Raw genomic sequence first — 17,774 nt, forward strand, 5'->3', positions numbered from 1 at the left:
AAGAGCGCAGGATGGAAAAATAGACCAAGCAGCCAAGAAGTAATGGCTTCAGTTTCAAATCATTCCAGTGCAGATGGGTCCACGTAAGATCAGTCAGAACTCCCCTAGGCCAAGATTTTCAAACTTGACTGCCTTAAGGTTAGGGTCCTACATCCATAATTGGGCATCTAATTTTACTCACCTATTTTTTTAAATCTTGGCTCTAGTTCTTAGAATTCTGAGTGCTCGGAAACATTGGCTGCTGGCTGTAAGCCCCTTCCCCACATTCCCAGTAACCACTGCTGCAGCTCCCTCCAGAACAGTCTCAATCAGACCCCAAATATGCAAGAAGCAGGAGCTACCCTAGAAATGTCAATGAAACCCTAGAAATATGCAACCATCAATAAGAATTGTTCAGAAATTACAATCAGAAGAGCCTCTCAAATATGAAGCTAAACCAGGGCTCTGAAAACAATACTGCAGTTTAGAACAGGACCCCAGATTCTGAGGGGAGTGGGTGGGAGTCCTATGCGATGATACTTTCAAAAAAGCAGCATTAAATCTGGTACTGTAATTTCCCCTGCTTTATCAGTACTATAGAAGCAGGATTCCCAGTCTGGCAGTGTCTGGAATCTTATTTGAATTAGTTTGTAACAGCTCAGGGTTGTTGTTTCTCCTCCCCCACCCCTCAATTATGGTGAAAGGGAGCTTCCAAAATGACAGGTGATAGAATTTTGTGAAAAGGGTTGGGGGGGGGTGGGGTGGAGGGGGCTAAAATAATGTTGCAAATAGTTGTCACTGTAATTAGTGACTGTGTATGCATTGTTCTGCAGGATTCCGGTGCATACGATATTTGATAGTCACCCAGAAGATGGGGTTGGTGCTATTGCTATTTCCCAGGATGCTAAGTATTTGGTAACACTTGGTGCTGGCAAAGTACAGGTAAAGAACATGTTTTCTCTGTTGCAGCCTGTAGAGACTGAACCCTGCAAATTTGCACCAGTGTAACTAAGAGGAGGATATGCACTGGAGTGAAATTGGGAGGGTTGGACTTTGCTTTTACAAAATCATGTCAGCTGGGTTTTGGTTTTACTAACTCAGAGGTAGTTCAGATCTGGATTTCATTTATCTTAAAGCTACAAAGTTCAGAAACCTGTATAAGTCAGGATAAATGATTCTGACTTTGACAGATCTTTAGTTAACCTGATTACAGTAACTAGCAACACCCAGTCACCTTACATTTCAGGCAGAAAAATAACATGAATTTTTTTGTTAGTTTCTGAACATATTGTCAATCTGCTCCAAGATGTGACTAGTGATATAATGTGAGGCCTAGCTAGCAGGAGGATAATGGGAGTTCCCAGCAAAGTCAGTTTTGCTATGCAATTCACACCCAATATCAATGCCACAATTATGCCAGGGCTGAAGCTAGAGGGAAGTCATACTAAATGCTAATGCTGTCTCTCCATCCTCCATGTACACAACTGGAAACCATCAAACTCATGTTCGCTTGAGTTCACCTGAGTCAGGATTAGAACCCAGGCCTACAGAAGTGAAAAGCTAATGCCATAACCTCTTGCATTATTCTGTACCCGCAGGCCAATCTTCACTGGCAAAGAGACAGGTTTAAACATGGTTCAAATTTAGCTGCAGCAAAACTGATTTAAAACATGGTTTTGAACAATCTGTGGGAAGCAGAGCCCAAACTCTGTTGGTCTCAAGTTCAAAAAGTATGTCTGACTGCAGGCCGGACCATGCTGGATATTAATTTGTGACTTTGCATACAATCAATATCTCATATAATCGATTTTTAAAAATTCCATACTAACCAGCAAGACCCTACTGGCTCAATTCTGCTCCCATGTTCCCACATACAATCCCGCTGACTTTACTGGAGGTCACTGCAGTTTGAATGAGCAGGATTAGGCTCATTGAATTCAATAGTGCATAGAAAATCACATTGATGTCACTTTGCTTTCCCCTGTCTGCCAGAGAGTTTGCATTTGGAAGTGGACTTCACCTGAAGAGAAACCTATGTGGAGTGTAGAATTGCAACCTGCATTTGGTTATCAGGTGAGTGATTCTAATTGTTAAAGGGGCTTAGGAGAGTGGAAACAAACCATTGTTAAACACAGTGTGCCTGATTTGCACGTTAAGGCATTCCTGCACTTGGGGCAGGAACAGGCCTGGGTGGGGGACAAAGATGTTGTTGCATTCCTGTATTCTGAGGTTGTGCAGAGCCCTGTGCAGCCCCCAGTATATGTTAGAGCAGCCCCAGGGACAGTATAACTTACACTCTGCTTCCTGCCCTGGCCTTCTGTGGGCCCTGAGAATAGCAATAGACCAGTGCACTTCAGTCATGCCTATGACTTTCTGCACCAGCTGCAGTGACCTCTCGGCAGCAGGTGCAAAGTAGAGCCCTGATGCCAGCTTTTCAACAGCCAGGGAGGCATTCCTCATAGGTAGGGTGACCAGACAGCAGGTGTGAAAAATCGGGACAGGAGGTGGGGGGTCATAGTAGCCTATAAGCCCCAAATATCGGGACTGTCCCTATAAAATCAAGACATCTGGTCACCCTACTCATAGGGTCACACTCACAAGGCCTTTTGTATCCACTTTAAGGCTCCTTTACACTGCCAGAGTGACATAAGAAGGCCTTAGTGAAACTGAGCATCAGGCCCTATGGGTCAAATTCTCTGCAGATTAACAGAGTACATGTCTAATAAGAATGGATATTGTGAAGCACAGCACGCTGCCAGGCCAGAGCATTAAAATTGAGAGGTGTAAATGTCATAGACTGGCCAACGTGAATTTTAACCTAACTTTAACGTTTTAATTTCAGAACTACATTGTTTTTAATCCAAAAAATCACAAGGAACTAGTCAGCAACAGTAAAACTCAAGTTCTATTTTATCTATGGGTAAGTAGACATAGGAGTTAATGTGATTTTGTAGTGCTTGTGCCACAAGAATAATTCTGGGAGGGGAAAAAATTCTCCCAACATTCTAATTTACACTACTTTAATACATAAAGGGAAAAGCTGAGCATATGGAGGGATGGAGACGTACTGTGGCTCTGTGTTCTAGAGAGGCAGCATGGCCTAATGGAAAGGGCACTGGATGGGGGCTTGGGCAAATCACTTAACCTTTCTGTTTCCCCTGCAACCCATTGTTTGTCTACTTACTGTAAGATCTTCAGGGCAGAAGATTTCTTTTTTACTATTTGCACAGTGCCTAGCACAATGAAGCCCCAATCTTGGGTGTGGTGACCAAATGCTACTGTAATAATAAATAACAATGTAATGTTAGTGCCCAGATAACACAGTGATGGGCATGTTAGAGCTTCTTTATTGATCAAAGTCCATTTTAAAAATTATCATCTTTATGTGGAACAAGTTCTCTGTTTTTCTCCTCAGGATAGTAGTGGTTTGCAGTACAGCGCTCCTCATTTAACTGACAGAGTGAGTATTGTAGATGGACTGTACCACTTTAGCTGGTTTGCTTTTTTTCTGGCAGTGACGACCAGTCTGTCTTACTAAATAAGCACAATGTCCTGAATGGAGTGAACTTGCTAAGTCCCTCCACATCACAGTGTATCCCCCAGTCTCTAGTTTATGCTACTTTGTGATTGTTATTGTAAAGTAACATTTCGGACATTGGTTGATTGTGAGAGGCTGCATGGCTCTCTAGGGAACTTTGTGGTCACTGGAGGGGACAGTCTGTGGTTGCTGGGAGGAGAGGTCAGGATGGGACTCCCAGAAAGAACTGGTCCTGTTGCATCTCCTGCTGCAGGAACTTCCTCCTCCTGCCTGCATGACAGATTTGCCTCTGCTGGGTCCTGCCATGGGGTGGGGACAGTCACTTCTTAATGTGGATGGAGCTGGGAAGCAGTTTCGCACTGAAGAGACATGTGCTGCCAATAGCCTGCTTGTTTCCTACAGTCAGATTTGTGATTTGTGAGGTTATTTTTTTCTCTCCGTTAATTTCAATTAATTTTTGAAAACTTTGCAAGGGTAGGTTAGTTTGTACTTTACAGAGAATGCCATGCGGGGTCTCTTTGCTTCCTTTGCAGACTTTCAACAAGACGGTGGGGTTTTTTAGTCAGTCAGTTTTTCATTTTGGCAATTTGCAAGCTCTCACGGCCACATCAGGAGGGAAGCTGGTGGTGTGGGATGCAGTCTGCCCACCGTCCATGCCTGCCAGCTTGTGTGTAAAACCACAAAATAGAAAGGCTATTAAGCTGATGTATGTGCAGAAAGATGCCCTCACTGTGCTTACTGCATCTGACAGGTAATGGATAACATAATTTCCTGTTCTTGAGCTAATGTGGGCATTTAAAAAGCCAATGTGTGCGGCTGAAATGAAAAATCAATGTTCAAACTGGTTTTTGCATTGTTTGTTCTGCATACATATATTTATGCTGAACCAAATCCAGAAGTCTTCACCAAAGCAAACCTCCAATTGCTGTCAATGGTAGTTTGCCTGAGTAAAGAACAGGTAAAAATTGAGTAAGGGCCTTGTTATCTTCAGGATATTGAACTGGAATGAAAACAGGATTCTCCTGCAATGTATAAAACTCGATTCTCCACTGCTTTGTGCATTCTGCAGCCATTACACCTGTGCAAAGCAAGTACTATCACCTGTTGTGATAGTATTCTACACCCACTTTGCAGAAGCATCAGTGACGACACAAGGTGCAAGGCAGTGGCAAATCAGGTTGATCGACACGTCACAGGATCAGGGATATCCATGTTAGCTAGTGAGGCCAAATGATGGTGTGGGGTCTCTAATATAAGGTTCTAGTGGCATGAGTTTGAGATTCTCACATTATTCATATGTGGCGAGCTATGTGGCTCACCTCAAACCAGTGACAGTAGAATCTTTTTGCATCTCTACACACTATCATATATTTTGCTTATGCGAAATTTTAAAGAGACGTTTAAGCGAGGATTGCTTTTAGAGTTCAAGGGTATGTTTTCCAATGCTCTTAGCAGTGATCTAACTCTGCTCCCAGGGGGAGCTTTGTTCATAGGGTGCAGATTTGGGCCAACACTAAGCACTTCTGAAAATCACATTCTAAATAATATTATAAGTAATATTTTCTGTATTCTTCCACATGCAAATCCAGGTGGCTTTAGTTAATATACTGGGTACAGAACTTGAGGCCACAGACAAGTTATTAATAATAATAAAAACATATAAAATATATTTTACATACATTCCAGTGTTGCAGTTTTAAGGTTCAATACTTTGCATCCTTCTGAGACTGGATGAAAAGGGTCAAATTCACTGCTGGTGTAAGAAGGAAAACTCCATTGACTTCAGTCGAGTTGTGTCAGTTTTCACTGGCAGTAAATTTGGCTGAAATGCTCCTTATTATGTGAAAGCTGAGAATCGCTGCCTCCTAGTGGGATAAGGGAGACATTTGTTGCTCTAACAGTCATGAGGTACCAGACCTTAAAACCATCAATGGTCTAAAATGAAATGATAGAGAAACTCATAATTCACTGTGCTGAATAGTAAAAATAAAGGTCTTACTTAATATACACTATCAAAATCTGTGAAATCTCCCACCCCATACCTAATCAACAGGCTCCACGGTTGTCCACTGATTGCATAGGTTCAGAGAATGGATTAATTTCGGCTATCGGGTGAATTAGAAGAGCAGCTTCCCTATCTTAACCAGTAGAGGGAACTGATACACACTGAAGTCACAGAGGATGTTTTGCCAACTTTAAAATATTTGTTGGCAAGCCATGCAGTGATACTACTAGATGCTTAGCTATAAGTGCTATTATGTATCAACCATCTATGTACTTTTTAAGGATTGCTAACTGGAAGTTAATACCTATCCTAAATAAATAGCTAGTACTTAATTGTTTACACTTCGAAAGTGCTGTCCAGACATTAACTGACCCTCACGTCATTCCCTGTGAGTGAGGTAAGTTAAGGATCATTATCCTTGTTTTATAGATGGAAGGACTGAAGCACAGAGAGGTTACATGATTTGCCCAAGATTGCACATCAAGTCCATGGCAGAGTCAGAATTAGTACTCAGGAGTTCTTGGTTCCTAGTCCAATGCTTAGATCTCTAGATAATGCCACCACCTTATGTAATGAAATTACTCTGTAGGTTAAGCATGTGTTTAGCAGCTTGCTATACTACTATGGAGTCTTTAGATACTAATTCTTTTTCCCAAGGCCTTGTGTCTAGAGGTTAATGCAAAGGACGAGGAGTCAAGACTCTTGGGCTCTATTCTTGGCTGTGTCATTGACACGTGTGGTTTTTGGGAATTCATGTAATCTCTCTGAGCTCCATTTTCTCATCTATAAAATGGGGGATGAAAATGCCCTGCAGCAGTATTGTGAGATATAAAAACCTGATTCTGATCTCACACTAGTTCTACACCAGTGTAACTCCACTGATTACAATGAGTAGTTACTCTTGACTTACACCAGTGTAAATGAGAGCAGGATCAGGCCTTGTGAAGCGTATTCCTTCATAAAAATCCCTAGAGTAGTGCAGAGCATTAGGCTTGTCTAAACGAAGAGTTTGAGGCAAGCTGGGGTATAAATCTACCCCATACAAGCCTGCTGTGCTCCAAGTGTCTGCGTGGACCCTACTACCACATGCTAGAAGTTCAGTAGTGTGCTTTGATACATATCTGCTTTGAAACAGGAGTAGATCAAAGTGCATTAGGGAACTGTTTGTGAGCAGCAGCAGGATTAACAGTGTAGATTTACACCCTCGTGCACTAAACGCTTAGACAAGCCCTTAGTTCTTCTGGAGCGCTTTAAAAATGTTTTTTGATTAACCAATTCTTGTCCTTCCTTTTAGCTATTTTGTAACTTGTGATGTCAAAGGTCATATTAAATTTTACGATGGCCAGCTGCAGCTTGTGAACTGGTACAGCCACTTTAAACTAGGACCCATCCAATCCATTTCCTTTTCAAAAAACCCTCCCAGTCCTGCCAGCAACAACTCAGACTACTCCAGTTCTTGTACTATCAATGGTCAACCATTTATTATCAGGTGAGAGTCCTTCAGTGGTGAATCTAATCAACTGATTAATAAGAAACTGTTGAAATGTTCAACTAGTGGTCGACAGATTTTCTTTGTTGTGCTTTGGCTTTACCAAAATGGATTTTAAATCCTAAATCTAGTTGAGTTTAAAATTGTCAGTACACATGGTTCAGGTGTTAATATACAATATGATGGGTAGGCGAGGTTGCCCATTGTACTGTCTTTTCTGCAGGAAGGGCTGCAGATATTCACATTGGTCATCCTGATGCAGAATCAAACCTGTCCATCACAGACAAGGGGCAAAGGGCTGTCCCCCTGCTAGTTCATTTTTGCCTCCCCAGTTGCTATGCAGCCTGAAACAGAGCTTCCTTATGCAGAGTTTTTAGACTCTTATGGAAACAGTTTTAAATTTCACATGTTCTCCAGGGAGCTGTGGGGCATAGATAGACTCCTCTGTAAACCTGAATTCTGCCTCAGGGAATAGGTATTTTCCCTATTGATCTCCTCTGTCTGTTTCCTCATCCTGAGTAATTGCTGTAGTTTCCTGGCACTGTCAGCCCCTCTGGGAAGCAAGAAGTGGTTGAACCGCAAAGGGAAAGGTTAAAAGATGCTCCTGCTCTTAGAGTCCCATCATCAAATGTATAGATGGAGATTGCAGCTAGCAACCTCTGTAGACCTTCTGCCTAACCAGGAATTACAGCAGCTTCCTTTGGCCAGACAGATACACAACCCCCCACCAGCTCTGGCACACCAAGTTTAACACCAGGACAAATGACTGAAAGGCCCTCCTGCCCCGCAGGGGAAATCAGAGCAGGCTTACAAATGCTAGAGAAAGGAGGTGTGGTCCGAACACAGGACCAAGGCCCAGGAACCACTGGTTTCTAATGCTGACTCTTTTTCAAACACTGTTCATGGCCTTAGGCTTGCTAAATAGTTCCTGGCTCCACAGAGAGTCCCTGTGTTGTCAGTGAGTGATTTCTGGGGAGTACAGTAAAGGGTGGCAGAACTGAGCTCTGAGAAAGGACTTCAGGGTTTGGCACTTTTATTGGGGCCAGTCTCTCACATTGCAGGATGGCTGATAACCACTTCCTGATACGAGTTTAGTAACATATATATGCATGGTCAGTTGTTTTGTTTATATATCTTTGCTTATGTATGTGCAGAAACTGAAGTCCATCTGCACTAAAGACACAGCTGAATGAATGGATAAGCAGCCATTCTTTGCATTGTTTTAGGGAGCAATCATTCCCTAAATTACTGACAAGAAATTAGCCTGGTATGTAACTGGGAGGGAAAAGAGTCCACCTTGCTGACTCATCAAATTGTGTCTGTTTCTTCGTGCTAAACAGGAATTTTATTCTCTCCACGTTGGATGCGACAGTGCTTCACGTTACAGCAGAGGGGACAAAACTTGACAAATTAATGGAGGAGGCCAAGGAAGCTGTTAATGCCATTGCTTGCCACCCTAGTCAGCATCTCATTGCCATAGGAAGTCACTGTGGGCTGCTAAAGGTGTGGGACTTTGTGCAGACAAAGTACCTCATTAGCCGAATCTTTATGGGGGCCAGTATCCAGTGCCTCTCCTATGACCCTGAAGGTATTTTTACCTTGAGATCTCACTGAACATTGAGCATCTGGTTTCCTGAGATGAGTGATCTGTACAATAATTGTTCTCTGGTGTGTATTTTAGGTTCTTTTCTGGCAGCTGGTTTTACTGATGGAAGCGTTTACATCCTTGATTCTATTTCATTGGAAAATGATTGCAAAGAATTCAAATATTCAAGAGGCCCAGTAACTCAAATAAGCTTCTCTCATGACTCCCAGTATCTTGCAACTGCTGTAAGTTTTTCTCAAGATATATGTATATACTCCTTGCAGCACCTTTTGGTGGGATTGGAACTTACAGGCTGTGCCATGATATGATCCTGAAAGGAGAACAGGCAGGGTCTTCTCCATTGACTCTGGAACACTCTTTCTCTCTTAAAGCTGTGACTTTGTAAAAACAGCACCTTCTTCCTTGGTGTACCTGCTCCCTGTCTCTATAGAGAGCCCTACCTGCTGATTCTATTGACAAAAATAAGTGTTGACATCTCTTTACTCCTCTGACCCCTGCAGTACTAGCGATGGGAGAGTGAGATGGAGTCTGGTTTGGTTCATGTATCATCAAAAGAATTGTGAACTCATTTTCATATTTCAGTGCACAGGTGTAACTGCCAGTATTTGAAGGCAATGAGGTTGCATTTGGAGTGCAGAATCTTAATTACTGATGATGATACATCCCATGGGGGCTGGAAGTTATGAAAAATATCTTTTTGTTTGTAACCTGATCACATTTGCTCCAGGCTCACGGAGACAATCAATATGGAGTTTCATGATACCATTTTTACATTCCCTTTCCAAAGCCAGAAGCATACTCTAGTATACCCCTGGGGTTGGTCAGTGGCTTCCTTTCAGGCAGGGCTGAAGAGTTGTTCTTTATTATTTTAGTGTTTGTTGGTTCTGTTCAGATCCTTTCTCCCAATCAGGTTTGTTGTTGTCATTCTATTTACCTAATTTTCCTTGTGGCCTACACAGCACAAGGCTAGAAAGGCATGTAGGCCAGACTAAAGAGCTAAGAAATGCTAAGAATTCCCCTGACAGCTTGAGGAACAAAATAGAAATGCAGGCTGAAGATAAACTGAAATATTTTTATTGTCATTTTAGGATGAAAAATATTCAGTGACTGTTTACAAAAGAATACTGAAAAATGGTGAAAGATCCTGGGAGCATCTAGCAGGGCTTCATTCACATTATAAACCAATTCGAAATATAATATTTGGAGTCCTTTTAGACAGCGATCAACCAAGGCTCTTAAGCCTTGGGGAGGACAGGCTGTTGGTAAGTCTGCTTAAAAGCGTGCAAGGAAGTAGAATTTACTGGTTAGAGCAGGGGCTGGGTGGCAGGACTCCTGGGTCCTATTCCCAGTTCTGATTCAACATGCTGTTTGACCTTGGGTAAGTTACTTTAGCTCCTCTGGGTGTCAGTTTACTCATTTGTAGCCTGAATGTTTCCAGGTGCTACTGAAGGTGCTGGGTTTCATGTATGAAACCCTGTGTGGCTTAGGTCCTGGCTGTGTGAGAGACAACTTTCCATCCCACCATTTGAGAACAACTATGCCCTCTCATTGATAGTCAGTGGGTTTGTCCCATTGAACGTCTTGAGCTGGTAGCTGGGCATTCTCAGTGAAAGGCCCTTGACTCTGTCACCTGCTCCCTCTCTCAGCCAGGTAGACTCTCACTTTGAGCTTCACCACAGATTGCAAGACCTGTCTAGTTACTGGGAGTGAAAAACCTTCCCCCAGGCTCCATACCAGTTGCCTTTAGAGCAGTGAAGTTTCAATAGGGCAAGGACTTATCCCCCCTTACCCCCAAGCTGCAGAGCAGCAAAGGGTGGAATGGACCCAATCTCTTGCTGCACCCTTCTCTGTGGGAGGCAATGACCAGTTGATGCATGTAGCAGCGGATATACCAGCCCAGACTTCCAAAGCCTACTGTGCAGGTCATTACAAAACCTAAACTTAATTTCCCCAATACTAATTTCTCCCTACTGTTACTCACACCTTCTTGTCAACTGTCTGTAATGGGCCACTCTCTTACCACTTCAAAAGTTATTTTCCCTCCCTTGGTATACTGCTGTTAATTGATTTATCTCATTAGACTGACCTCACACTTGGTAAAGCAACCCCTATCCTTTCATGTATTTATATCTGCTCCTGTATTTTCACTCCATGCATCTGATGAAGTGGGTTCTAACCTACGAAAGCTTATGCCCAAATAGATTTGTTAGTCTCTAAGGTGCCACAAGGACTCCTCGTTATTTGTGCAGGAACAATGTCCCTGTGATGTATAGGAGGCCATATACCCCTGCAAAGGCTCCCCCCATTCTTCCCACACCCCTCCCCCCAATGAACTAACACCAATTCCACTGCAGTCAGGGCCTTCCACAGCCAGGGGATTTACACCTCCAGCTTTGGCTGAGGGTTTGGCATGTCAGCAGGGAGCTGAGTTTCTTTTGCTGTGGAGTTCTTATTGTGTTCTCCGTAACTGACATAGCATCAGCTTAGTGAGGTTTTAATCCATGTGATTTTTAATAATTATGGATACATGAGCAGAGGTTGCAACAGTAACATTTTATAAACTGCAAAAAATCTCCTCTCCTACCGTGCAGGGCTGTTGGGGATGTGAATTCATTAAGCATTTGTAAGCATTACACACTCAAATCACTAGTGTAAAGCAAAAGGTACTAGGGAGGAGAGACTACCATGAATGCTGGCAAGTCTGTGCAGCTGTTTCACATGGATCTTGTTCATTGTGTTCTGTTCAGGTGGAGTATGATCTAGGCAGCAGCAGTAAAGAATACCTGGCAGTTCTGCGAAGAGACCGCATTGAACAGAGGGCAGTCCCAATGTGTTTGGCCTGGTACCCTCCCTTCACTCCAGAAGCTTTCATTCTCACAGCCAATAATCAGTACAAAATGAAGCTTTATAATGCTATGACTAAAATGTGCAGGTAACTGGGAAACTCAAACCCTGCTCCCCTTCCCCCCCATCTTCTCCTCTCGGTGTGCACCCAAGATCAGTGGACACTACTGAAGAGTTTGGCCTAATGGACTTTCACGCAGAGAGTCAGAACTGGGAATAGAATCTCAGAGTCCCGAGTGCCTGGGCTCTGTTCAAACCATGGGTCCTAACGTTCTTTACTAAAAGAGGAGGGAAACTGTGATGACTATGATAGAGTCCTGCATAGCGCCACAGATTTCATTTATAAAGCTGCCTGTGTTATCAGACTACTGTACCCCCGCTTCCACTGTACTAGCTACCAAGATATCAGTTCAGAAGGTTTTCCCTAGTTACAACAGGAGTCTTGCCCTGGCCAACAAAGCTAACTAGCAGATTTTAAAGAGATGGACCCTGTATTGGTCTTCAGATAAAGAAAACCTGAAGGTGAAGCCAGCATCCAGTCCAGCTCAAGTCCTCTCTGTGCTCTCTGAGCCAGACTGATGGGATCGGCCTTTCCTGTCTCACTGCTACAGCTGCCAAAATATCCTTTTAGCAGAAGCCAAAATATTCCAGGTTCTTAATGGAGCACATCAAATACCTGGAGCTAGATTTTGCTGGATGGGTGTAACTGAGGGCAGAATTCAGCTCTTAGCTCCTCCTTAAACGTTTCCTGTGGAAATGACTGATCACTGTATTACATAAGTTAATGGAATGGAAGCCAGCGCTCTCACAGAGGACACACTAACCATCCATCGAGGATGTTAGTGACTAAATTAATCACAGTGTTTGCAAAGATGATCCAAGAGAGTGGTTCTGTAAAAGCTCCTTTTGCCAGCTTGCCCTGAATGCTAACCCTCTGAGATTATTTAATGATGTGTAATTGTTGTCAGAGCCTAAAGAGCTGGATGTGTTGGAAGCTGAGCAGTTCATTCTTCACCCAAAAGTGCAGAGTCCCAAGGGGAAGCCGATATTTGATCTAGTGGGAGCCAGGCAGCTTCAGTGAAAGCCAATAACTGAATGAGCCAGGGAGACTAAACTTTTCTCTCACTTCCAATGGTGGCCCTTCTAAGGAGAGAGACAGGGCAATTGGGGTAGAAGATTTTGGTCTCTAGAGCTGTCATCTTGACACCTTTCACCAGTACTAAATTCACACTCTCACACCCCTATACACACAAGCATGCCCAATTCCATACTTGTGCCCGCAACATTTGTGTGAAAAAATGGATAAGATCAATAGAATAAATGAAAATGTTGTTTTCCTTTAGAAAGACACTTCTGGGGCCAACCTATGGGTCCCCTCTTGAGAAGATACAAATCCTTCCAGCAGCAAACAGTCAGGATCCACAGAAACGATATCTGGCCTATATTACAAAAGATAAGGTACAGAGTCCCTACATGTTTATGTCAGATATGCCTTTTGGATTGTTTTGTATAACATTGCAAACAACCTTAGGTACAGCTGCCATTTGTACCTAAGGGAGAAAAACACCAGATATTTAAGGGGAGGCAGTGTTACCAGGTGGATAGAGCACTGGACTATAATGAGGGAGACTTAGATTCTATCCCTGGCTCTGCCATAGCCTTGCTGGGTAAACTTGGGAAAGTCACTTCCCATCTCTGTGCCTCAATTTCCCCATCAGTAAAATGTGGCTAATGATACTGACCTTTATTGGAAAGCACTTTGAGATCTACCAATGAAAAGTGCTATTAAGAGCTAGGTATTATTCTGTTACAGTTTTTATTGTTATTTATACTACCAGATATTTCTATAGTGCTCCTCGCTATATCCTCTACATGTGCATGCAAATAGTGAAACATGCCCGCAGCAGCTACCCAGCATGAGAGAAAAATTCAATCTCTGGAATACTTTAAAGTGCTTGCTTAGGACAAAGGTTTGCTTGTTGTACATGCAGGTCCTTAGTGCAGGTTTCACCATAGACAAAGTCATCAGAGGTTCTGAGTTTCAGGTAATCTAGTCCTGCATGTGTTCAGCAAGGCACATAATGAAACAAGTGAAAAGAGAGTGGAGGTCTGAAGCTGGGGTATTGGGGGGATTAAATGAAAGATGTGGGTTTGGGTGAGACCAGAGGTATTGGAAGCTGAGGAATTGGGAGTAGGGGATGAGGGGATTGGGAGGTAGGAATTGTGGAGAGGAGTTGTTTAAGCTTTCTGTTGTATTTCACTTGGGAGTCAGTTGTACTGCTTTCTATGCGCAGTGGTCACCATTTTAAAAAATCAGTATTTCCCCACAGGTACCACAGTATTTCTCTATACTTTGAATAGTCAGTAACTATGGTATTGAATTTTGACACCCACCCCCTTCCCCACGTATGAACATTACCTGCCCCTGGTGAAGAAGGAGTTAACCTCAGCTCAGCGTCCCCCTCCTGCACACAGATCCTCAGGGGAGGGGCTATAAAAGTTGATCTTGGCAGACAGCTGCGTGAGAATGCCTTTGGGATGGGCTGGCTTCAAGCCCAGGGGTTATGGAGCTGGACTGAACTCGAAGCCAGGAGTTTGCTATTTCCTTTTCTGCTTGTATTCTGTTTTTTTTTGTTAGACATGCTCTCCTTAGAGGAAAGGCCCTGTCATCTGTGGATGTGTTTCCCCCAAGCTTATGCTGAGCTCCCTGTGTGGTTACTGCGTGGAAGTGGTGGCCAGTGTAGAATAAAATACTAGTGACTTTAAAAAAAAACAAAAAACACTGCATCTTAGGTGCTGCAAATGCTTGGGGCCCGTGTTCAGACCTACTTTGAGCAGATATAACTCCAGCGAAGTCACTAGGTAGTTCCTGGTTCCACCCAAGTCTGAATTCAGCTCTGGGGATTTGATTGTCTCAAAAGAGCCATGTGAGTTATTCCTTCCTGGGTTGCTGATTTGGGTTTCCAGGTGGAAAATTCTACCCTCATATGGGCACCTGAAACCCGTAAACACAAATGGACACAGTGTGATTACATCTGAAAGCAGAACCTGGCCCCTATGCCCACTGCGTACAGGTTGGATGATCTGTAGGAAGGCTGCCATTAGGGCCAGAACTGTTTGTGCCCCTGAGATTCACAAGACTTGTGGAACAATGTGGTAAAACTTTAGATTTACATATTGACGGGCCCTTCCTTAGTCAGCCCTTTTGTCAACACTGGAATATTTCTGTGGTAAATCTTGCCCCATTTTCATTAGCATGGAGGTCTCTGTGCACTGCAGAACCTGTGCAATTCCACTGCACTAGAATGGACAGGATATGAGGACCCCATGCAAAAGATGCAGATTCAAGACACAGCCCCATGAGCTCTTGCTGTCTCAATGGTGCAGGAGTATTTTCAAAACAGACGGAGAGTGGATTCTTGTCACTACAGAACCCTCCACAGTGGACAGCCCAGGCTCCTAGCTGGCCCACGTGGAGGTAGAATTTACCCCTGTGTCACATAGGTCATAGAGCATAAGGCTAGAAGGAACCACCAGATCATATAGTCTTACCTCCTGTATACCACAGGCTACCAACACCATCTAATGATAAAAGAGCTGAATTTGTATAAAAGTGCCAATCATCATGGAGTTACCCTTTTCTTGGTAGGTTGGCCTGCAGATTTTGCCCATTGATGGTAACCCCCACAAGTCCTCAGCTTTCATTTGCCATCCAGGAGGTGTCTCCAACCTTGCTAGTTCCTACGACGGATGCCATGTCTTTACAGCGGGGGGGAACGACTGCATCGTGATGAAATGGGAAATTAATGTAAAGTGAGTAAACACCAGGTCAAAGCAGAGCATGCTGTTCTCACTGATGGTGATGTGCTCTGTCCCTTTACACAACTGCGACCAACACAGCTAAAGCATATGTCCTGCTGGCAATGAACTTATGCTTATATAGGGACTTTCATCCCAAAGGATCCCATTCTGGTTCAGAAATGCTTAAAGTTGAAGCCCCTAAAACTCATTCAGACAAGGAGCATTAATACAGGTGCCCTGGTGCAAGTGGGACTCTAATACCATCCTGTGCAGTGCTGACATCTGCATTTCAGTGGATTCGACTTAGTTTAAAATGTTCCATGATCCAGTGCAGGTTTGCTACAAGGGCTGCAGTTAAAACAGAGAGGACTAGATCTTCACATGTGCTCCGGACCCACAATTGGAGCCAGATTTTCAAAAATGGCTCAGCTCCGATTTAGGCACCTAACGGAGGTGGGCAGATTTTCAAAGGTGTTCTCAGGTAGGAATCACTAGGGATGCTGAACTCTTTTGAAAATCTGGTCCCAAGTGTCCAGTTTCCCATCATATCATCCAAGAGGGTTGACAAAGGAACCCACAATTCCCCCTCCCCCCAATTTATAATTGAGGGTCCTGTTTTCAGACTAAGCTCTTAGAATCCTGGTATTTCCTAGGCTTCTGCACCGCCAGCCAAGGGCCAGATCCTGTGAGACACTGAACAGCCTTATGTCACACGGAAGTCAATGGGAGTTTAGGGTACTCAGTACTTCGCAGGATCTCGCCTGCGGTGAATGCAAACAGCAATGTGCTCTAGTGACCTGAGCACAGGAGTGAGAATCAAAAACTCATAAGTGCTAAATCTGGGTTGGGGACACTGCCTCCCTCTGGGAACTTCAGAATATCTCTTATCCTCTTGGCTTCATCATCTGTTAAAAGGGCCTGATCATTCTGACTTACCTACTTCATAGGCTGCCATAATGATTAATACATGAGTATTTTTAAAGTGCTTTGAATATGAAAGGTACTATGTAAGTGCTAAGTAATGTATAAAACAGTGGCTTTTAAGATCCATGCCTGAGGGGCCACAGGCTAGGATCTTTTTAGAGCCAGGCAGTGGGGATTACGAGGTTTGGGCGGGGAGGTGGGTCTACAGGAGCATCTGTTTCTTATAAAATGCCCTGCAGGATGAAAAACAATAGAGAAGTGCTGATACAGACTATCCAGTTTCCAAATGGGATGGTCTGATATTGTCCAGGAAATTCCCCATGCATTTGCAGAATGGATTTAGGACCAACAACTTTAATGCCTTGCTCATATGAGTAGACCGTTTGAAGTAACCGGGACTGCTCCTGTGAGTAGGGACTGCTTGTATATGCCAATTTTGTGCTGCCCTGGCAGCAAGCTTGGCACTTTCGTTGTCAGCTTCTGACTGAAGAGCTGTGCCAAAAAGTTGTGCCATTGATGTCTGAGAGGGGACACCTCCTCCAAGCGGCCCTTGGTAAAGATGCCAAAAAGCGAGGCCATGTTTGTTGCCTTTAACGTCAGGGCTATTCATTCTGATGTGAGCACAAGGTGGGGTGAGGCTACCACAGTGCCAAGTGTTCCTATGAATGCCTAGACAGATAGATTTCAGAGTAGCAGCCATGTTAGTCTGTATCCACAAAAAGAAAAGGAGGACTTGTGGCACCTTAGAGACTAACAAATTTATTTGAGCATAAGCTTTTGTGAGCTACAGCTCACTTCATCGGATGCGTAGATAGATGCAAACATCAACAGGAAGCAAGCAGCTGCAAATGCTCTGAAACCAGCCTTTTCAGTGCAGCGTAACTTCATATATCAAAAAAGAGGAGATGGCACTTACTCACTCACAGAGCTAGAACCGAAGGATGGTTTAGGCTAGGGGGTTAGCTATCTATCTGTCTGCCTTAGCGTTTTCCATAGTACCTGTTGCCATCATATGTAAGGTGAGAATTCATCCTCTCTTTGATTTCTGCTAAATCATCTTTGCTGGGGTTGGCTTTAAGATACTGCTGAAGAACACATTGTTGCCCTTTGGAGTGCAGTGAATGGTACGAACTAAACAGGAGAATCCTTCCTCTCCCCCCACCTAGGGCTTTATTTCTCATATACGCTCACTCTGCAAAGACTTCAGGTCAGACACTGTCCACTATGAATAGAGCTCCTCCTGATGATTCCCGAGTAATAACAGCCAATTGCACGGCAGTGCGGGCACAGAGCAACTTCCGAGCTGCCAGAGCAAATGAAGCCCTGGTGCGAGAGCAGTGGTTTTATGTATTTTCTTTTTCCATTTCATCCGGCTTAATCACTTGGGTGTCGGAATGGGCAAGAGAAGGCAATAGGATGTAAATGCTCCTTCTTTATAATGGTTGGTCATGGTCCAGGCATCACTGAATTTTTATGTAATTTGCTTTTGGAGCAAGGCTCTTTATGAGCTAATTATCACTTTACTGCTGCTTCGGGTATCTTCTGTGTCTCCACTATGTTTAATGTCCAAATAACTTAATTATAAAAA

At 43.6% G+C, this 17,774-nt stretch overlaps 1 protein-coding gene across 6 annotated transcripts in view; it reads left to right on the forward strand.

Moving 5' to 3' along the window:
• Positions 1-17,774, forward strand: part of CFAP251 (cilia and flagella associated protein 251) — a 30,966-nt gene that overhangs the window by 5,920 nt on the left and 7,272 nt on the right. For all 6 annotated transcript variants that reach the window (XM_074972771.1, XM_074972768.1, XM_074972769.1 and 3 more), the window contains 12 exons: positions 813-921; positions 1,972-2,052; positions 2,822-2,899; positions 3,395-3,439; positions 4,051-4,268; positions 6,817-7,011; positions 8,352-8,599; positions 8,693-8,841; positions 9,706-9,879; positions 11,365-11,549; positions 12,805-12,919; positions 15,111-15,274. In XM_074972771.1, the coding sequence (XP_074828872.1) occupies positions 813-921; positions 1,972-2,052; positions 2,822-2,899; positions 3,395-3,439; positions 4,051-4,268; positions 6,817-7,011; positions 8,352-8,599; positions 8,693-8,841; positions 9,706-9,879; positions 11,365-11,549; positions 12,805-12,919; positions 15,111-15,274 (1,761 nt within the window). The remainder of the gene's footprint in view (positions 1-812; positions 922-1,971; positions 2,053-2,821; positions 2,900-3,394; positions 3,440-4,050; positions 4,269-6,816; positions 7,012-8,351; positions 8,600-8,692; positions 8,842-9,705; positions 9,880-11,364; positions 11,550-12,804; positions 12,920-15,110; positions 15,275-17,774) is intronic.

Source organism: Natator depressus, chromosome 15 (genome assembly GCF_965152275.1).
Source record: "Natator depressus isolate rNatDep1 chromosome 15, rNatDep2.hap1, whole genome shotgun sequence".
Classification (NCBI taxonomy): domain Eukaryota; kingdom Metazoa; phylum Chordata; order Testudines; family Cheloniidae; genus Natator; species Natator depressus.